The 20,042-nt window shown below is 39.5% G+C and overlaps 1 protein-coding gene across 1 annotated transcript in view; it reads right to left on the reverse strand.

Moving 5' to 3' along the window:
• Positions 1 to 20,042, reverse strand: part of LOC133651837 (signal transducer and activator of transcription 5B-like) — a 163,084-nt gene that overhangs the window by 32,523 nt on the left and 110,519 nt on the right. Inside the window, exons 10-12 of the mRNA XM_062050008.1 lie at positions 15,259 to 15,346; positions 10,435 to 10,557; positions 10,255 to 10,347 (exon numbers count right to left, since the gene is read on the reverse strand). Coding sequence (XP_061905992.1) covers positions 10,255 to 10,347; positions 10,435 to 10,557; positions 15,259 to 15,346 — 304 coding nt within the window. The remainder of the gene's footprint in view (positions 1 to 10,254; positions 10,348 to 10,434; positions 10,558 to 15,258; positions 15,347 to 20,042) is intronic.

Below are 20,042 nucleotides of genomic sequence, written 5' to 3' on the forward strand. Positions count from 1 at the left end.
CACAACATTTAAGTGTAAAAAAAACCCAACAACATTATTATTTGTGTTATCACTGCAAAAAGTCAGGGTTCATAAACAAAAACAAAACAAAACAAAAATTAGGGGTTATTTATTTGAACTAAGCAAAATTATCTGCCAATAGAACAAGAAAATTTGGCTTGTCAAGACTTTCCAAAACAAGTAAAAATAGCTAACCTCAATGAACCCCAAAATACTTTAAAATAAGTATATTCTCACTAATAACAACTGTACTACTATATGAGTATGTATTTTCTATTGTTTCATTGAAAATAAAACAGCAAAGTCCAGTTGGCTGTCATCTGTTTTAATTATGAGACACAATTGTGTCAGTCATGATTTTTTTTTTCATGCTTGAAATAAGAAATGATTACTTTAAAAAAGTAGTTTTATACTTGTGAGTGTTGATGACACAGCTTTGCAACAGTTGATATTCTAGTTTCAAGCATGTTTTACTCAATATAGGTCATCAAATCTCAGCAACAAGCTGTAATATCTTACTGAGATCATTTAGGACCAAAACACTTAAAACAAGTAAAACACTCTAACATAAAATCTGCTTAGTGAGAAGAATTATCTTATCAGACAGAAAATAAGCAAATTGAGATATTTAATCTTACTTAGATTTCAGTTTTTGCAGTGATGATCCGTTGCCCGGATCATGTTTTTGGTCTGTTAGTTTTGACTACCTCAGTTCTGTTTTCTGCACCCCTGGGTTTGTGTTTCAGTTACCATGGGTGCTGATTGGTTTCAGCTGCTGCCAGGCACTAATCAGAGAGCTATTATTCACGTTGCTCGCCACACACTGTCTGGCTTCCTTGTTTGCATCACGCAACGATTAACGACGGTTAGTTTCGATTCCTGTTTTGTATGCTAGCTTCCACGCTATGCTCTTCTTAGCTTTGCCATCCGTGCTATCGGCACGCTTTTGCGCTACCTGTTTTTCCTGCGTGATTTATGAGAAATAAATCATGTCCTACCTGCACGCTCCGTCCGGAGTGTTCCGTCTGCATCTTGGGAGAACGACCTCCGCATAACCATGCGACCCGATCGTTACAATTTGTACAATTTCAGAATGTGCTTGTTCTGTTTTCAAACAAAGAAAACAATCTGAACTTGTCTTTATTTTTTAGTTATCGTGCTGTGATTTTACCAGTCTGGCCCACTTGGGAGTAGATTTTCTAAAATTCTGAGATCACTATTCATGCGTCCGCTACGTCTCGTCTCGATTACTGTAACATATTATTTTCGGGTCTCCCTATGTCTAGCATTAAAAGATTACAGTTGGTACAAAATGCGGCTGCTACACTCTTGACAAGAACAAGAAAGTTTGATCATATTATGCCTATACTGTATATACCTTTATATACATATATATATATACCTATACTGGCTCACCTGCACTGGCTTCCTGTGCACTTAAGATGTGACTTTAAGGTTTTACTACTTACGTATAAAATACTACACGGTCTAGCTCCATCCTGATTGTATTGTACCATATGTCCCGGCAAGAAATCTGCGTTCAAAGAACTCCGGCTTATTAGTGATTCACAGAGCCCAAAAAAAGTCTGCGGTGTATAGAGCGTTTTCTATTGGGACTCCAGTACTCTGGAATGCCCTCCCGGTAACAGTTAGAGATGCTACCTCAGTAGAAGCATTTAAGTCCCATTTTAAAGGCCTACTGAAACCCACTACTACCGACCCCGCAGTCTGATAGTTTATATATCAATGATGAAATCTTAACATTGCAACACATGCCAATACGGCCGGGTTAGATTAGTAAAGTGCAATTTTAAATTTCCCGCGAAATATCCTGCTGAAAACGTCTCGGTATGATGACGTTTGCGCGTGATGTCACGGATTGTAGAGGACATTTTGGGACAGCATTGTGGCCAGCTATTAAGTCGTCTGTTTTCATCGCAAAATTCCACAGTATTCTGGACATCTGTGTTGGTGAATCTTTTGCAATTTGTTTAATGAACAATGGAGATAGCAAAGAAGAAAGCTGTAGGTGGGAAGCGGTGTATTAGCGGCCGGCTGCAGCAACACAACCACGTAGCCGGTGTGTCATTGTTTACATTCCCAAACGATGACAGTCAAGCTTTACCATTGGCCTGGGACAAGCTTTACCATTGGCCTGGGACAACAGAGACTCTTACCAGGAGGACTTTGAGTTGGATACGCGGTACCGTGAGTACGCAGCTGCAGCTTCCAAACATTTGATCGCTTGCCCGTACGTGCGTGCCGCTATGTGCATGTCACGTACGTAACTTTGGGGAAATATATGTGCTGTATGAACTTTGGGGAGGTGAACGGTACTTTTGGCTGTGGGATTGAGTGTGTTGTGAGGGTGTTTGATTTGTATTGGCGGGATATATGGACGGGAGGGGGGAGGTGTTTGTTATGCGGATTAATTTGTGGCATATTAAATATAAGCCTGGTTGTGTTGTGGCTAATAGAGTATATATATGTCTTGTGTTTATTTACTGTTTTAGTCATTCCCAGCTGAATATCAGGTCCCTCCCGCCTCTCACAGCATCTTCCCTATCAGAATCGCTTCCACTGCCCTCTAGTCCTTCACTCTCACTTTCCTCATCCACGAATCTTTCATCCTCGCTCAAATTAATGGGGAAATCGTCGCTTTCTCGGTTCGAATCGCTCTCGCTGCTTGTGGCCATGATTGTAAACAATGTGCAGATGTGAGGAGCTCCACAACCTGTGACGTCACGCTACTTCCGGTACAGGCAAGGCTTTTTTATCAGCGACCAAAAGTTGCGAACTTTATCGTCGATGTTCTCTACTAAATCCTTTCAGCAAAAATATGGCAATATCGCGAAATGATCAAGTATGACACATAGAATGGACCTGCTATCCCCGTTTAAATAAGAAAATCTCATTTCAGTAAGCCTTTAAAACTCATTTGTATACTCTAGCCTTTAAATAGACCCCCCTTTTAGACCAGTTGATCTGCCGTTTCTTTTCTTTTCTCCTCTGCCCCCCTCTCCCTTGTGGAGGGGGGGCACAGGTCCGGTAGCCATGGATGAAGTGCTGGCTGTCCAGAGTCGGGACCCGGGGTGGACCGCTCGCCTGTGCATCGGTTGGGGACATCTCTTTGCTGCTGACCCGTCTCTGCTCGGGATGGTCTCCTGCTGGCCCCACTATGGACTGGACTCTCACTATTATGTTAGATCCACTATGGACTGGACTCTCACTATTATGTTAGATCCACTATGGACTGGACTCTCACTATTATGTTAGATCCACTATGGACTGGACTCTCACTATTATGTTAGATCCACTATGGACTGGACTTTCACAATATTATGTCAGACCCACTCGACGTCCATTGCATCCGGTCTCCCCTAGAGGGCGGGGGTTACCCACATCTGCGGTCCTCTCCAAGGTTTCTCATAGTCATTCTCATCGACGTCCCACTGGGTTGTGAGTTTTTCCTTACCCTTATGTGGGTGCTGAACCGCGGATGTCGTTGTGGCTTGTGCAGCCCTTTGAGACACTTGTGATTTAGGGCTATATAAATAAACATTGATTGATTGATTGATCGATGTGGCCCCCGATCTAAAATGAGTTTGACACCCCTGGTCTAACTCCTTAATCTTACCTTGTTGTTTGTGGTATATGGCATGTAATACATAGGATAGGTGCACAGTTACAGTGTAAACTACCGTATGCATAAAAAGTACATAAAGTGCACAAAAGTACTTTTTGAGACACTGTTGGAAACAAACACAGCTCATTAGCATTAAAGCTACTGACATCCTGAAGGACAGATCTATACAGAAACAGCCTTAAAGGCCTACTGAAATGAATTTTTTTTATTTAAACGGGGATAGCAGATCCATTCTATGTGTCATACTTGATCATTTCGCGATATTGCCATATTTTTGCTGAAAGGATTTAGTAGAGAACAACGACGATAAAGTTCACAACTTTTGGTCGCTGATTAAAAAAAAGCCTTGCCTATACCGGAAGTAGCGTGACGTCACAGGGGATAGGGCTGCTCACATTTCCCCATTGTTTACAATGCAGCGAGAGAGATTTGGACCGAGAAAACGACGATTACCCCATTAATTTGAGCGAGGATGAAGGATTCGTGGATGAGGAAAGTGAGAGTGAAGGACTAGAGTGCAGTGCAGGACGTATCTTTTTTCTCTCTGACCGTAACTTAGGTACAAGGGTTCATTGGATTCCACACTTTCTCCTTTTTCTATTGTGGATCACGGATTTGTATTTTAAACCACCTCGGTACTATATCCTCTTGAAAATGAGAGTCGAGAACGCGAAATGGACATTCACAGTGACTTTTATCTCCACGACAATACATCGGCGAAGCTCTTTAGCTACTGAGCTAACGTGATAGCATCAGGCTCAAATGTAGATAGAAACAAAATAAATAAATCCCTGACTGGAAGGATAGACAGAAGATCAACAATACTATTAAACCATGGACATGTAACTACACGGTTAATAATTCCCAGCTTGGCGAAGCTTAACAATGCTGTTGCTAACAACGCCATTGAAGCTAACTTAGCAACGGGACCTCACAGAGCTATGATAAAAACATTAGCGCTCCACCTACGCCAGCCAGCCCTCATCTGCTCATCAACACCCGTGCTCACCTGCGTTCCAGCGATCGACGGAAGGACGAAGGACTTCACCCGATCATCCGTGCGGTCGGTGGCTAGCGTCGGCTAGTGCGTCTGCTATCCAAGTCAAAGTCCTCCTGGTTGTGTTGCTACAGCCAGCCGCTAATACACCGATCCCACCTACAACTTTCTTCTTTGCAGTCTTCATTGTTCATTAAACAAATTGCAAAAGATTTACCAACACAGATGTCCAGAATACTGTGGAATTATGAGATGAAAACAGAGCTTTTTTGTATTGGATTCAATGGGGTACCAATACTTCCGTTCTCTCCGTGACATCACGCGCATACGTCATCATATATAGACGTTTTTAACCGGAAGTTTAGCGGGAAATTTAAAATTGCACTTTATAAGTTAACCCGGCCGTATTGGCATGTTTTGTAATGTTAAGATTTCATCATTGATATATAAACTATCAGACTGCGTGGTCGGTAGTAGTGGGTTTCAGTAGGCCTTTAAAGTAAGGAATGATAGAAGAAGAATGAGTCAGTGCGTTAGACACCATAGCGCAACACTTATCGACCGCATGCTTGAAATGTTGCCGCCCTGCTGCGCTAAGTCAGCCAGACATAATTCTCTTTCAGAGACGCCCATGTGGTGCTCCGACGCTCGAGCCTGGGCATTGCTCACCTCCTGCCAGGTGTGGGGGCTGCTGAACGTCACACCAGGGTCATCACTTACCACAAAAGTAGACACATAGCGCTGATCATGGCTTATGCTTAACGTTCGTCTTGTGTTAGGGTCGGCACTGACCCGTTTTAGTTTTTAAATGCATAAAAGAACCACATAAATGTATTTTTTTGCATCAAGGCTTTTTGACTTTGTCAGGAACCTCTATTTCAACAAAATAATAATAATAATTTTTTTCCCCCACTAAAATATAAAATGCTCTGGTTGAAATCATGACCTTGGTGTTGTTAGGGTCGGTTTCGACCCAGTTATAAAAATAAGATTATAAAGCAATAATAAGAGCCAAAACTGAACACACTGACAGCCAGCTCCTCTCCCAATCATGTGAGCTTTATGGGATTCTCATTTTACCTTGTTATCCAGTACAAAAACTAACAAAGACTTTTATTTATTTATACGATTCTCTTGAGGTTCATTTTACCATTGTTTAAATTGAAATCGAGTGGTATACTGACAAAAAAAAGGCCCAATGGCCCACACCAAAAATATTAAAACCAATATTTTCATGGATAAGGAAGCCTAACAAGGTAACCAAGAGATGAGAAACAAATTGGATGACATATACTTGTTTTTAGTGTATTTTACAGCTGATTTAAAGGCCTACTGAAAGCCACTACTACCGACCACGCAGTCTGATAGTTTATATATCAATGATGAAATCTTAACATTGCAACACATGCCAATACGGCCGGGTTAACTTATAAAGTGACATTTTAAATTTCCCGCTAAACTTCCGGTTGAAAACGTCTTTGTATGATGACGTATGCGAGGGATGTCACTAGTTAAACGGAAGTATTGGTACACCTTTGAATCCAATACAAAAAAGATCTGTTTTCATCTCATTTTTCCACAGTATTCTGGACATCTGAGTTGGCGAATCTTTTGCAATTTGTTTAATGAACAATGGAGACTGCAAAGAAGAAAGTTGTAGGTGGGATCGGTGTATTAGCGGCGGACTACAGCAACACAACCAGGAGGACTTTGAGATGAATAGCAGACGCGCTAGCCGACACTAGCTGCCAACCGCACGAATGATCGGGTGAAGTCCTTCGTCGCGCCGTCGATCGCTGGAACGCAGGTGAGCACGGGTGTTGATGAGCAGATGAGGGCTGGCTGGCGTAGGTGGAGCGCCAATTGTTTTTATCATAGCTCTGTGAGGCCCGGTTGCTAAGTTAGCTTCAATGGCGTCGTTAGCAACAGCATTGTTAAGCTTTGCCAGGCTGAGAATTATTAACCGTGTATTTACATGTCCATGGTTTAATAGTATTGTTGATCTTCTGTCTATCCTTCCAGTCAGGGATTTATTTATTTTGTTTCTATCTGCATTTGAGCCAGATGCTATCACGTTAGCTCAGTAGCTAAAGAGCTTCGCCGATGTATTGTCGTGGAGATAAAAGTCACTGTGAATGTCCATTTCGCGTTCTCGACTCTCATTTTCAAGAGGATATAGTATCCGAGGTGGTTTAAAATACAAATCCGTGATCCACAATAGAAAAAGGAGAGAGTGTGGAATCCAATGAGCCAGCTTGTACCTAAGTTACGGTCAGAGCGAAAAAAGATATGTCTTGCACTGCATTCTAGTCCGTCACTCTAACGTTCCTCATCCACGAATCTTTCATCCTCGCTCAAATTAATGGGGTAATCGTCACTTTCTCGGTCCGAATCGCTCTCGCTGCATTGAAAACAATAGGAAAATATGAGGATGGGAACAACCGACTACGTCACGCTACTTCCGGTAGGGGCAAGGCTTTTTTTTATCAGGGACCAAAAGTTGCGAACCTTATCGTCGTTGATCTCTACTAAATCCTTTCAGCAAAAATATGGCAATATCGCCAAATGATCAAGTATGACACATAGAATGGATCTGCTATCCCCGTTTAAAAAAAAATAAATCATTTTAGTAGGCCTTTAATTTTATATATATAAATATATAATATATAATTTTATAATTTTTTTTATTTCTTGTGCGGCCCGATACCAATCGATCCCGGTGGTTGGGGACCACTGCTCTATAAGACAGAAACACTGCTGTTTTTAAGGGTTTACTGCAAAACACATATCAACGATCCTTAGTATGACTGGAATGCTTTACTGTTTTTGATAGGGTTGTACGATATACCGGTATTAGTATCGTACCGTGATACTAAGGAATCATATTCGGTACTATACTGCCTCTAAAAAGTACCGGTCCCCCACCCATTGGCGTCGCCACGCTTTAAGACAGCGCCGAATGACTAACACCTTTTAAATCATTAATCCATGTCTCCATGGAGACAAGTCAAGTACAGTTATTTCAAGAATCATCCCAGTAGGACGAGTGATATCTATACATGCTTCACTACATACCACAACACACCGGAATCATGACTTCTGACGTGTTAAAATGGACTGAAGGTTTATCCTGCACTACCATGAGCTAATGCAACAAAATTTCGTTCTTGTCTGTACTGTAAAGTTCAAATTTGAATGACAATAAAAAGGAAGTCTAAGTCTAAGTCTAAGTTAAAATGGACTGAAGTTGACAAAGTCAAGACAACACCACCCTATGATCAATCATCGACCATTCGGACAACCAATTTAACTTTGAACACACTACACACAAGTGCATGAAGGGTAGACTTACTCAACAGCCATACATGTCACACTAACAGGCATGTGATTTGACCACAATGAAAAAGACTGAAAAAATTTCCGGGGGTCTGGGGGACGAAGGCCCCCAGCCAGGTCCAGGTGCCCTGGTGGGGGGACAAGGGGCACCTGGGGTTTTTCACCAATTTAGCATGCTAAAATTAACAAAGACAGCACCATTTGAAGAAAATATTTTAGTGTTTAAAGACATGAAAACATCATTAATAGAACATACATAACCCAATTATCCTAATGAATCACTGTATATGGTTCAGTCCCAACAGTATTTAGTCACTAATATTTACATCTTGTGTTCATTTCACATCCCCAGGTGTCACATTGATCAGTGTTATTATCTACAGTTTATTTACAGTATTACCACATTACTTCAGTTCACTTCACACATTAGCTTCCTCGGAGAGCCCTAACATGAGCTTTCCTTGCAAATTTCTGAGCAGCCTGCATTTTCCTTTTGGTCTCTGCTTTTGTAGCTTCTTTTTTGGATTTTTGGATAAATATAACAAAATACCAATTTTTTTCTGCCAAAATAGGATATACATTTATGAAAATAATTAAACATGTTTAGTATTGTTTACTCATATTTGAAAATAGGAAATAATAATAATGTGAGGACACTGACATATTGCATGAAACAAGCGTGAAAATATTTACCTTCAAGATTGTTACACCACTGACAAAACAAAGGATGAAGTCCGTAAGGTTTGCTCACTTTCGGTTGACATCCAAAAGTACCAGCTAGTGAAAAGTTTGTTTTCCTTGCTTCAAGTTGTTTCATATGTTTTTGGCGTTTCGCATGTACTTCCAAACCCTTGAAACCTCGTGATCCATGGTCAATATTATCATGACACCATGTGTACAAAACCTTTCCGGGACGATCGATTTTCCGAATAAAATCACAGAACAAAGTCGTAACTTCCTTCTTCCCAACAGTATCAGTGATTTCCCTTTCCATCCAGTCCCATCGAAACTTATTTTTGACATGTTTATCAATTTCTTTTACTCGTAAAGCGTCCTTTCTCTCGAGAACCGACATCGTTTACATATGGAAAATGGCGGTAAAAACCATTATGAATGATGACGTTATTAACGTCATCATTCATAACAGATGTCCTGATTGGTCACAAGGAACATATCGACCATTCAACTACGGCGTAATATTAACTACGTCTCGAATCTTGATTTAGGGTCGGAAAAAAAACCCTGAAAAACGGGAGATAATTTTTTTTTTTCCCCGAGATTAAAAAAGACGGAATTCCGACTTTAGACGGAAAAATCACATGCCTGCACTAAGGGTGGCCGTGTGAACAACGCCAACACTGTCATAAACATGTGCCATATAGTGAAACCACACTAAACAACAATGACAAACACATTTTGGGAGAATATTTTCACCGCAACACAACATAAACACTACAGTACAAATTCACAGAATTCCCTGCAGCACCAACTCTTCCGGGACGCTACAATGTAAACAAACGCTATTGGTGGATCTACACCTAACATCCACTGTGATGATACCAAGTACAAGAGTGTATCTAGTTGATACTACTATTATTACATCGATATTTTGTAGCATGACAAAATCTTCTTTCGTTTTTTTAAAATCTATATTATGTTTATAAACTCAGGAAATATGTCCCTGGACTTTGAATATGACCAATGTATGATCCTGTAACTACTTGGTATCGGATTGATACCCAAATTTCTGGTATCATCCAAAACTAATGTAAAGCATCCAAACAACAGAAGAATAAGTGATTATTACATTTGAACAGAAGTGTAGATAAAACATGTTAAATGAGATAGTAAGCAGATATTAACTGTAAATGAACAAGTAGATTAATAATTCATTTTCTACCACTTGTCCTTAATAATTTTGACAAAAATAATAGAATAGATAAATGACACAATATGTTACTGCATATGTCAGCAGCTAAATTAGGAGTCTTTGTTTGTTTACTACTAAAAGACAAGTTGTCTTGTATGTTCACTATTTTATTTAAGGACAAACTTGCAATAAGAAACATGTGTTTAATGTATCCTAGGATTTTTTGTTAAAATACATTTTTTGTGGTCCCCTTTATTTAGAAAAGTACAGAAAAGTACCGAAATACATTTTGGTAACTGGTATCGGGACAACACTAGTTTTTGAGAATCTACTACCAGTCAGAGATGATTGTGTTAATGTCATAATGTGTGTGTTGTGAGTGGAAGGTGATGTGTGTCTACTTACTGGCTCAGCAAAAGCGTTGTCCCACAGCACCGTGGCCGTGGCATTATTGTCTTGGCTCCCGTGGACGATCACCACTACCGGCAGTGACAATGTCTGTTAGGAGAGACCAAGATCAATAAAAAATTTTTTTTACATTTAGTGGTTATTCATCACTGTTCTAATTATCGTCCGTTTGTGTACCTTCACTTGGAAGACGAGCTCATTGCCTCCGACGCTGAACTGGGACTCGAAGAGAATGGTGAACTTCTCCTCGGTGACGGATTCTGCTCCTCTCCTGTCCGACCGCTTGATCCGCTTCAAAGACTATGTGAAGGACGGACATGTGACAAAGACAAAGACCGTATGTAAGAAATGTGAAGGCCTTCATACGGCGTACTATATATGGAAAATAGGGACAAAATAAGGGATTAGGATTTTCATCAACAAACTACCATTAAATCATTAATAATAATTAGAGATATCCGATAATATCGGCCGATAAATGCTTTAAAATCTAATATCGGAAATTATCGGTATCGTTTTTTTATTATCAGTATCGTTTTTTGGGTTTTTTTTTTGTTTTTTAAATCAACATAAACACAAGATACACTTACAATTAGTGCACCAACCCAACCCCCCCCCCCCCCATTCACACAAAAGGGTTGTTTCTTTCTGTTATTAATATTCTGGTAGGTTCCTACATTATATATCAATATACACTACCGTTCAAAAGTTTGGGGTCACATTGAAATGTCCTTATTTTTGAAGGAAAAGCACTGTACTTTTCAATGAAGATAACTTTAAACTAGTCTTAACTTTAAAGAAATACACTCTATACATTGCTAATGTGGTAAATGACTATTCTAGCTGCAAATGTCTGGTTTTTGGTGCAATATCTACATAGGTGTATAGAGGCCCATTTCCAGCAACTATCACTCCAGTGTTCTAATGGTACAATGTGTTTGCTCATTGGCTCAGAAGGCTAATTGATGATTAGAAAACCCTTGTGCAATCATGTTCACACATCTGGAAACAGTTTAGCTCGTTACAGAAGCTACAAAACTGACCTTCCTTTGAGCAGATTGAGTTTCTGGAGCATCACATTTGTGGGGTCAATTAAACGCTCAAAATGGCCAGAAAAAGAGAACTTTCATCTGAAACTCGACAGTCTATTCTGGTTCTTAGAAATGAAGGCTATTCCACAAAATTGTTTGGGTGACGGTAGTGTATATCAATACAGTCTGCAAGGAATACAGTCCGTAAGCACACATGATTGTGCGTGCTGCTGGTCCACTAATAGTACTAACCTTTAACAGTTAATTTGACTCATTTTCATTAATTACTAGTTTCTATGTAACTGTTTTTATATTGTTTTTTTTATTTTATTAATTTTTTTTAAAAAGGACCTTATCTTCACCAGACCTGGTTGTCCATGAAATTATATTGTTTAAAGGGTTCTTAAAAACCAGGTCCAGTCCAGATTATGTCCAGGTCGGGGGCTCAGCAACACACACCTTCATTTATGTACACTCAAAATTTGGGAACTTCAACAACAGATTGCACATAATCTGTAAACAAAATTACATTTTAGTGGCCTAGTGGTACCAAAGACTATAAAAATGGGACCCATAACCTCCCTGCTTGGCACTCAGCAACAAAGGGTTGGAGTTGGGGGTTAAATCACCAAAATGATTCCCGGGCGCGGCACCGCTGCTGCCCACTGCTCCCCAAGGGGATGGGACAAATGCAGAGGACAAATTTCACCACATCTAGTGTGTGTGTGACAATCATTGGTACTTTAATCTTTAATTTAATCTTTAATTTTCAAAATAAGCATTTGTATACAGTCCAGACTATGTCCAGGTCTGTATATGTCGGTGTCGGTAATTAAGAGTTGGACAATATCGGAATATCGGATATCGGCAAAAAAGCCATTATCGGACATCCCTAATAATAATAGTAACAAAACATGTTAAAACTATGGCCGTCAAAGTTACGCCATAATAACGCGTTAACAAAGCATTCCTTTGCATGCGTCCTGACTCAATTTTGAACCTCGGTCCATTCCGTAGCGCGAGGGAATGATGGCGTTTAGTTACTGTGGAGCCACAAGCAGGAAAATAGCCAGCAGAAATGCACAAAGAAAAGGTTACATTATGGAAATCTCAGATCCAAAGCCATGGCAGGTCACTCCCCCGACAAGAAAAGACTATTTTATCTTCGATCGCAGTGAAACGACATTACTGAAACAAACGGCTGCTGGTGCGATTTGCCGCTTCACTTGACACTTCCGTGTTTGGATTACAGTTGAGTGCATTGAAAACATTAAAAAAATGCTACTCTAACTGCTTTAGTGAGATGGGGTAAAAGCTCAGCAGAAAGGAAGGAACAAGGCAGGAAGTGAGTTTACATAATTCACCCAAGGAACTTTAATTATTAGAGAGATCCGGTCGGACGGTTTTTCACGGGACACATTTCCGGCGTTGTTGTTGCACTAGTGAGTCACGGATGAGGAGACGCTGCTCCGTTATTGATTGAAGTAAAGTCTGAATGTCATTAAAACAGTTAGCGCCATCTTTTGACACGTCTTCCACTCCCGTCCTTGCACGCTACACCGCTACAACAAAGATGACGGGGAGAAGACGCCGTCGAAGGTGAGCCACGTAAATAAGACCGCCCACAAAACGGCGCATCCTGAAGCGACTGTCAGAAAACGGCTTGAAGATGGTCTGTAAAACATCATCTACGCAACATTTTGACCAAAGAACCACAATTACATGTTATGTAGATCACAAGGAAGTGTTTGTTAGAATAATTATGTATGTATTATCACACAACTCTTATGCTTAAGGGCCGTTGCTATAGTTAGTATCAATTGTGCTGAAATTTTATTTTTCTTTGTCTGTGCAAAGCTGGCAATCCAAAAGATTGCAAGGCAGGCTTGTAGCAGTGTCTGTGTCCAGGAACGGCCTGCTGACTGCCAAGGCCAAACACCGCCGTGACGCAGACAGAGCAGAGACAAGGCGATATCACCAGCGTTAACACATTTGCATTTCTTGTATAATCATATATTGTGTCTAACTGGAGCTGTCGAGATTACCCCCTTCCCTCAGCGACAGCTTCAATGATGTAACCAGGGACCTCCCAAATAAATAGAGGAAGCACGCGGGCTGGACTTTTAGAACGTAGTTTGGATCTGTAACTAGAGTGCAGCCTAAAAAAACGTGTCTCCTCAATTGAGCCAAATTTAACTCTGTCTCTGCATGATTCCTTGCTTCTCGTCTGTTTAATAGATGTCATCAGTGTTTGAACCTGACAGTGTTTTACATTGACAAAAAAGATAATAATATGCCCCCTATAATCTGGTGCGCCTTTTGTACAAACCCCGTTTCCATATGAGTTGGGAAATTGTGTTAGATGTAAATATAAACGGAATACAATGATTTGCAAATCCTTTTCAACCCATATTCAATTGAATGCACTACAAAGACAAGATATTTAAAAGTTAAAGTACCAATGATTGTCACACACACTAGGTGTGGTGAAATTTGTCCTCTGCATTTGACCCATCCCCTTGATCACCCCCTGGGAGGTGAGGGGAGCAGTGGGCAGCAGCGGTGCCACGCCCGGGAATCATTTTTGGTGATTTAACCCCCAATTCCAACCCTTGATGCTGAGTGCCAAGCAGGGAGGTAATGGGTCCCATTTTTATAGTCTTTGGTATGATTGATGTTCAAACCATGGTAACGTTGCTTGGATGGCAACATATGTTGCTCCAAAACCTGTATGTACCTTTCAGCATTAATGGCACCTTCACAGATGTGTAAGTTACCCATGTCTTGGGCACTAATACACCCCCATACCATCACAGATGCTGGCTTTTACACTTTGCGCCTATAACAATACGGATGGTTCATTTCCTCTTTGGTGCGGAGGACACGACGTCCACAGTTTCCAAAAACAATTTGAAATGTGGACTCGTCAGACCACAGAACACTTTTCCACTTTGTATCAGTCCATCTTAGATGAGCTCAGGCCCAGCGAAGCCGACGGCGTTTCTGGGTGTTGTTGATAAACGGTTTTCGCCTTGCATAGGAGAGTTTTAACTTGCACTTACAGATGTAGCGACCAACTGTAGTTACTGACAGTGGGTTTCTGAAGTGTTCCTGAGCCCATGTGGTGATATCCTTTACACACTGATGTCGCTTGTTGATGCAGTACAGCCTGAGGGATCGAAGGTCACGGGCTTAGCTGCTTACGTGCAGTGATTTCTCCAGATTCTCTGAACCCTTTGATGATATTACGGAGCGTAGATGGTGAAATCCCTAAATTCCTTGCAATAGCTGGTTGAGAAAGGTTTTTCTTAAACTGTTCAACAATTTGCTCACGCATTTGTTGACAAAGTGGTGACCCTCGCCCCATCCTTGTTTGTGAATGACTGAGCATTTCATGGAATCTACTTTTATACCCAATCATGGCACCCACCTGTTCCCAATTTGCCTGTTCACCTGTGGGATGTTCCAAATAAGTGTTTGATGAGCATTCCTCAACTTTATCAGTATTTATTGCCACCTTTCCCAACTTCTTTGGCACGTGTTGCTGGCATCAAATTCTAAAGTTAATGATTATTTGCAAAAAAAATTTTTTTTATCAGTTTGAACATCAAATATGTTGTCTTTGTAGCATATTCAACTGAATATGGGTTGAAAAGCTTTTGCAAATCATTGTATTCCGTTTATATTTACATCTAACACAATTTCCCAACTCATATGGAAACGGGGTTTGTATGAAAATAGACCTGAATACACCGGTTCATCGACAGTGCGCCTTATGGTCCGGAAAATACGGTACATTATGAGTTTCTATTATTATAAGACTCATATAAGGCTTTTAATTTTTTTCCGACTCCAGACAAATTAGTTTTTTTGTATTTTTGGTCCAAAATGGCTCTTTCGACATTTTGGGTTGCGGACCCCTGAGCTAGGGCATTAAACTACCGTCGTCACCACTTCCCACGCCACTCACCATGTTCCTGAAGTGAGCGCTGAGCGTGCCCGTCGTCTGGTGGTACTCCATCACGCAGTTGTTGTTGAGGATTTCTCCACTGCTGTCACTGAGGGGGGGAAGGGGGGGTAAAGACAGAAACAGAGAAACATTGTACTTTACTATTCTGTACGACATTTTCTCAGATGCTAACAACATGTTCACTTCTCAGGGCATTGAATCGATCGCAGCTGGACTGCTCGGTTCATGCTCTCAGACGTAAATAGGGCTTATCTAATCTTCGAGGATGGTTCTGGATCCAACGTATTTATCCTCTTAGGAGGGGACATGCCACAACGTACACCCACAAGAATTGATTGATTGATTGCATTGAGACTTTTATTAGTAGGTTGCACAGTGAAGTACATATTCCATACAATTGACCACTAAATGGTAACACCCGAATAAGTTTTTCAACTTGTTTAAGTCGGGGTCCACTTAAATTGATTCATGATACAGATATATACTATCATATATAGCAGAGGTCACCAACGCGGTGCCCGTGGGCACCAGGTAGCCCGTAAGGACCAGATGAGTAGCCCGCTAGCCTGTTCTAAAAATAGCTCAAATAGCAGCACTTACCAGTGAGCTGCCTCTAATTTTTAAATTGTATTTATTTACTAGCAAGCTGGTCTCGCTTTGCTCAACATTTTATATTCTAAGAGAGACAAAACTCAAATAGAATTTGAAAATCCAAAAAAATATTTTAAAGACTTGGTCTTCACTAACTGACAAAGAAACAGATAACAAATTTGGTGTCCAGTTCAAAGTGTGACATGATTTATTTAAACATTTGAGAGTTGACTTTTGTATTTTACATGAGTTATTATTTGTACAAACATGGTGCAAAGTAATTCATGATTTGTTCAAAAATGTTAGTGGCTAGCTAGTTAAAATGGGATATTGTGATTTCACAAGACTGTCTTAGAAGTGATCATTTGAAAATGTTCAATTTGAAAAATGTGCACTTAGAGAAAATATAAAAATAAAGTGTTGCATATTGATATTTAGTGAGAAATCATTAAGATGATCAGTGTTTACACAAAGATAAATATCATTAATTATTAATAATAACATAGAGTCAAAGGTAAATTGAGCAAATTGGCTATTTCTGGCAATTTATTTAAGTGTGTATCAAACTGGTAGCCCTTCGCATTAATCAGTACCCAAGAAGTAGCTCTTGGTTTCAAAAAGGTTGGTGACCCCTGATATATACTATCATCATAATACAGTCATCACACAAGATAATCACATTGAATTATTTACATTATTTACAATCAGGGGTGTGGAGGGGGGTGGGGAGGTGGGGGGTGGGTAGGATATGGACAGCAAGAAGTGGACATAGAGAGAGAGACAGAGAGAGAGAGAGAGAGATCAGAAGGCATAAGAAAAAGTATCTGCATTTGATTGTTTACATTTGATTATTAGCAATCCGGGGAGGGTGTTAGTTTAGGGTTGTAGCTGCCTGGAGGTGAACTTTTATTGCGGTTTTGAAGGAGGATAGAGATGCCCTTTCAAATGGTTACGCTCTTTTGTGGTGCAAAACGAAATGTGCTGTCCGTATTTACTTTAAAGCCACACGTTTGCCATTCATGGGAACATTTTACAAATAAAAACACAATTGTGCGATAGGTTGGCTTTTATTCCCCATTGTTGCCAACCTTGAGATGGAGGACATGGCTCCAAGCTCCTTTCAGCAAACAGCACAAAGAAGTCCAAGCCTTCACCCAGCACCCAAGAAGGGCAAAAACGTCACGTTCATACTGTTTTTCTTGAAAGCAACTACCCACAAAAGTAGCAACTTTTTCCGATGTTTATGGAGACATGTAAGCACGTATTACTCTGCAGTGAATTAGGGCTGCAACAACTAATCGATTAAATAGATTAAAATCGATTATTAAAATAGTTGCCGATTAATTTAGTCATCGATTCGCATGCGTAGAGGTTTTTTTTTAAATTTTTTAAATAAACCTTTATTTATAAACTGCAACATGTACAAACAGCTGAGCAACAATAATCAAAATAAGTATGGTGCCAGTATGCTGTTTTTTCCCAATAAAATACTGGATAGGATAGAAATGTAGTTTGTCTCTTTCATCCGATTATTAATCGATTAATCGAAGTAATAATCGACAGATTAATCGATTATCAAATTAATCGTTAGTTGCAGCCCTACAGTGAATGTTGTCAACAAGCCTCTCCTCACAGTCGTTCAGGAGCCTCGCGCAGCAGTCCCGGCTGCAGTCACACCAGAGAGGAGACGACACTTCACCGCATCTGGACTGCAAATGAAATGCCTTTGTTTACGGAGCAAGATGTAAATGTCTCTTCACCGCCGCGCTGAACATTAAACACTGCAACGCAATGTCACCACCTGCAGTCCTTTGATCAAATTTAATGCTGCAGAACAAAACTGATTAAAATTCATGCAAATGAGGCAAGGACATTGTGGAGGGAGGTGTGGCCAGCGCGCCTGCAGGAGCAAAGGTCACCGCCTCTGTCTATGGAGGACGCGCACCATAGGATAGGGGCGGGGCATGGGCTGACGGCGAGACACAGCTGGCAGGTGATTAGATTTCACAGGTGGTACAAATTAATCTAATCATCTGATTGTCTTTAACAGTAAGCGGCCGGGAACAGGAGGAGAGAGAGGATACGGACGTGGCTGAAAAGTTGCGTCCTGCTGGAGAGAAAACTTGTGATAAAATCTATGTACATTAAGTGTATGTCAGTGGAACCGCTAGGAAGCGGCTTCCACAGACATCATCTAGCAACTTTTAGAACAGCCAGTCAAAGACAAAAAGTTACTCTTTTTAGTACGTCATTTAGTGTAATGTCGGCAGTACCCTCCCTACATGTCGAGGTTAACAGAAAACCCACACATACTGACTAGAGATGTTCCGATCAAGGATTAATTCTGATCATCAATAAGTGAGATCGGCCCATACCAATTCCGACCACATGTAATAACTGTACATTTTTCAACATATTTATTGTGAGTGCTATTAATAGAGTAACAATATCAACACGATAGTTTAACTAGTTCCTTATTCTACATACAATTGTGTGAGAAAAACAAAGGCAATAGTACACAGTAACTAAACAAAAACTATCTATTGCTCATTGAAATCCTTTTTGCCCACAAAGTCCCTGAATTTTTAAACAAAAACAAAAATATATATCTACTTTGACGGAATAAAAATATCGATCTAATCACTCGAGTATCGATAATTATGGAGCGTAATAACTGCCAAAACTCCACAAACACCAACATTTTTTTTTTTACTTACGGCCAATGATTTGCAAGTAATTTCCTCATTTAAAAGTTAAAAGTTAAAAACTAATTTCTGCAAGTAAACAAAACTTAATTGCAAACAAAACATTTTTCTGCAAGTAAAAAAAAAGATTTGCATATATAAAAACAATTTCCTGCAGTAAAAAAATGACTCGCAAGTATAAACAAATAATTATTTCAACTAAAGAAACAAGTAAAACTAATTCTGCAAGTAAAAAAAACAAATTGCAAGTGTAAATTTTTTTTTCTTTATTTAAAAAACGATTCACAAGTAAAAAATACTTTTCTGCAAATAAAAAAAACAATTATTGCGTATAAAAACTATTTTCTGCAACTAAAAAAAACTATTCGCAAGTAAACAAAACAATTTCTGCAAGTAAAAGAAAAACGATTCACAAGTAAATAAAAAACAATTCTTTCAACTAAAATAAAAACAATTTGCAAATTAAAAACAAATATTTTCTGCAAGAAAAAAAAAGTGCAAGTGTAATAACAATATTCTTTGATTAAAAAAAATCACAAATAAAAAAATATTGTCTGCAAGTAAAAAAAGACTTTGTAAGTATAAAAACAATTTTCTGCGAGTACATTTTCTTTATTCGCAAGTAGAAAAGCAATTTTCTGCAAGTAAAAATAAAATTCCCAAGTATAAATGTTTTTCTTCAATTAAAAAAAACATTCTCCAGTGTAATTATTATATATTTTTTTTAATTAAAACTTTTGGCAGTATTATTGTTGGTTGTTGGGTTGAAGTTTATTTCAAACATCTACACAGCTACAACATGATACGTTAAATATTTTATAAACATTAATTTGTTTTAAATAATAAATTTTTTCTTTACAAATTATACTTACTGAAAAAGGAGTAGGAAGAGGCAAAGATTATTTAATCCAACTTTTTCACTTCATAGCTCATAATTACTAACACATATGTTCACTTCTGTTCTAATGTTCCACCCTTAACGGAGTGAAATTACAGGATGCAGTAAAATACAAACATATTATAATTTTGGCGGACGGCACCATGCGCAAATAACAGTAGCTCTGACGGCCTTATATTGACTCAGCAGTAACACCTGTCATTGTAGAGTGTGAATTACGGGTGTGCAGAGTGCAAGTGAGTGGATCGCACTGTGGAAATTTACTGCCAAAAGTTTTAGCTTGAAGAAAATTGTTTTTATACATGCAATGTTATGCTTTGACTCCAAAGGGGATCCCAAAAAAATATATGTTGTGTCTCGCTATCTTAGCAGTTAGCTTAGCTATTACCATGCCTGCTCCTGGTGTGTAACATGTTTAGCCTTGTCCTAATTTTTGATAATGATACTTCAGATATTGACAAATGCAGTTTACTTTCTGCTCCGCCACTCCCAGTCTGTGGAATGCTCTCCCTGACCACCTGAGGGCACCACAGACTGTGGATGCCTTTAAAAAAGGCTTAAAAACCCTTCTTTTTAAAAAAGCCTTTTTT

This window comes from Entelurus aequoreus, linkage group LG06 (genome assembly GCF_033978785.1).
Source record: "Entelurus aequoreus isolate RoL-2023_Sb linkage group LG06, RoL_Eaeq_v1.1, whole genome shotgun sequence".
Lineage (NCBI taxonomy): Eukaryota > Metazoa > Chordata > Actinopteri > Syngnathiformes > Syngnathidae > Entelurus > Entelurus aequoreus.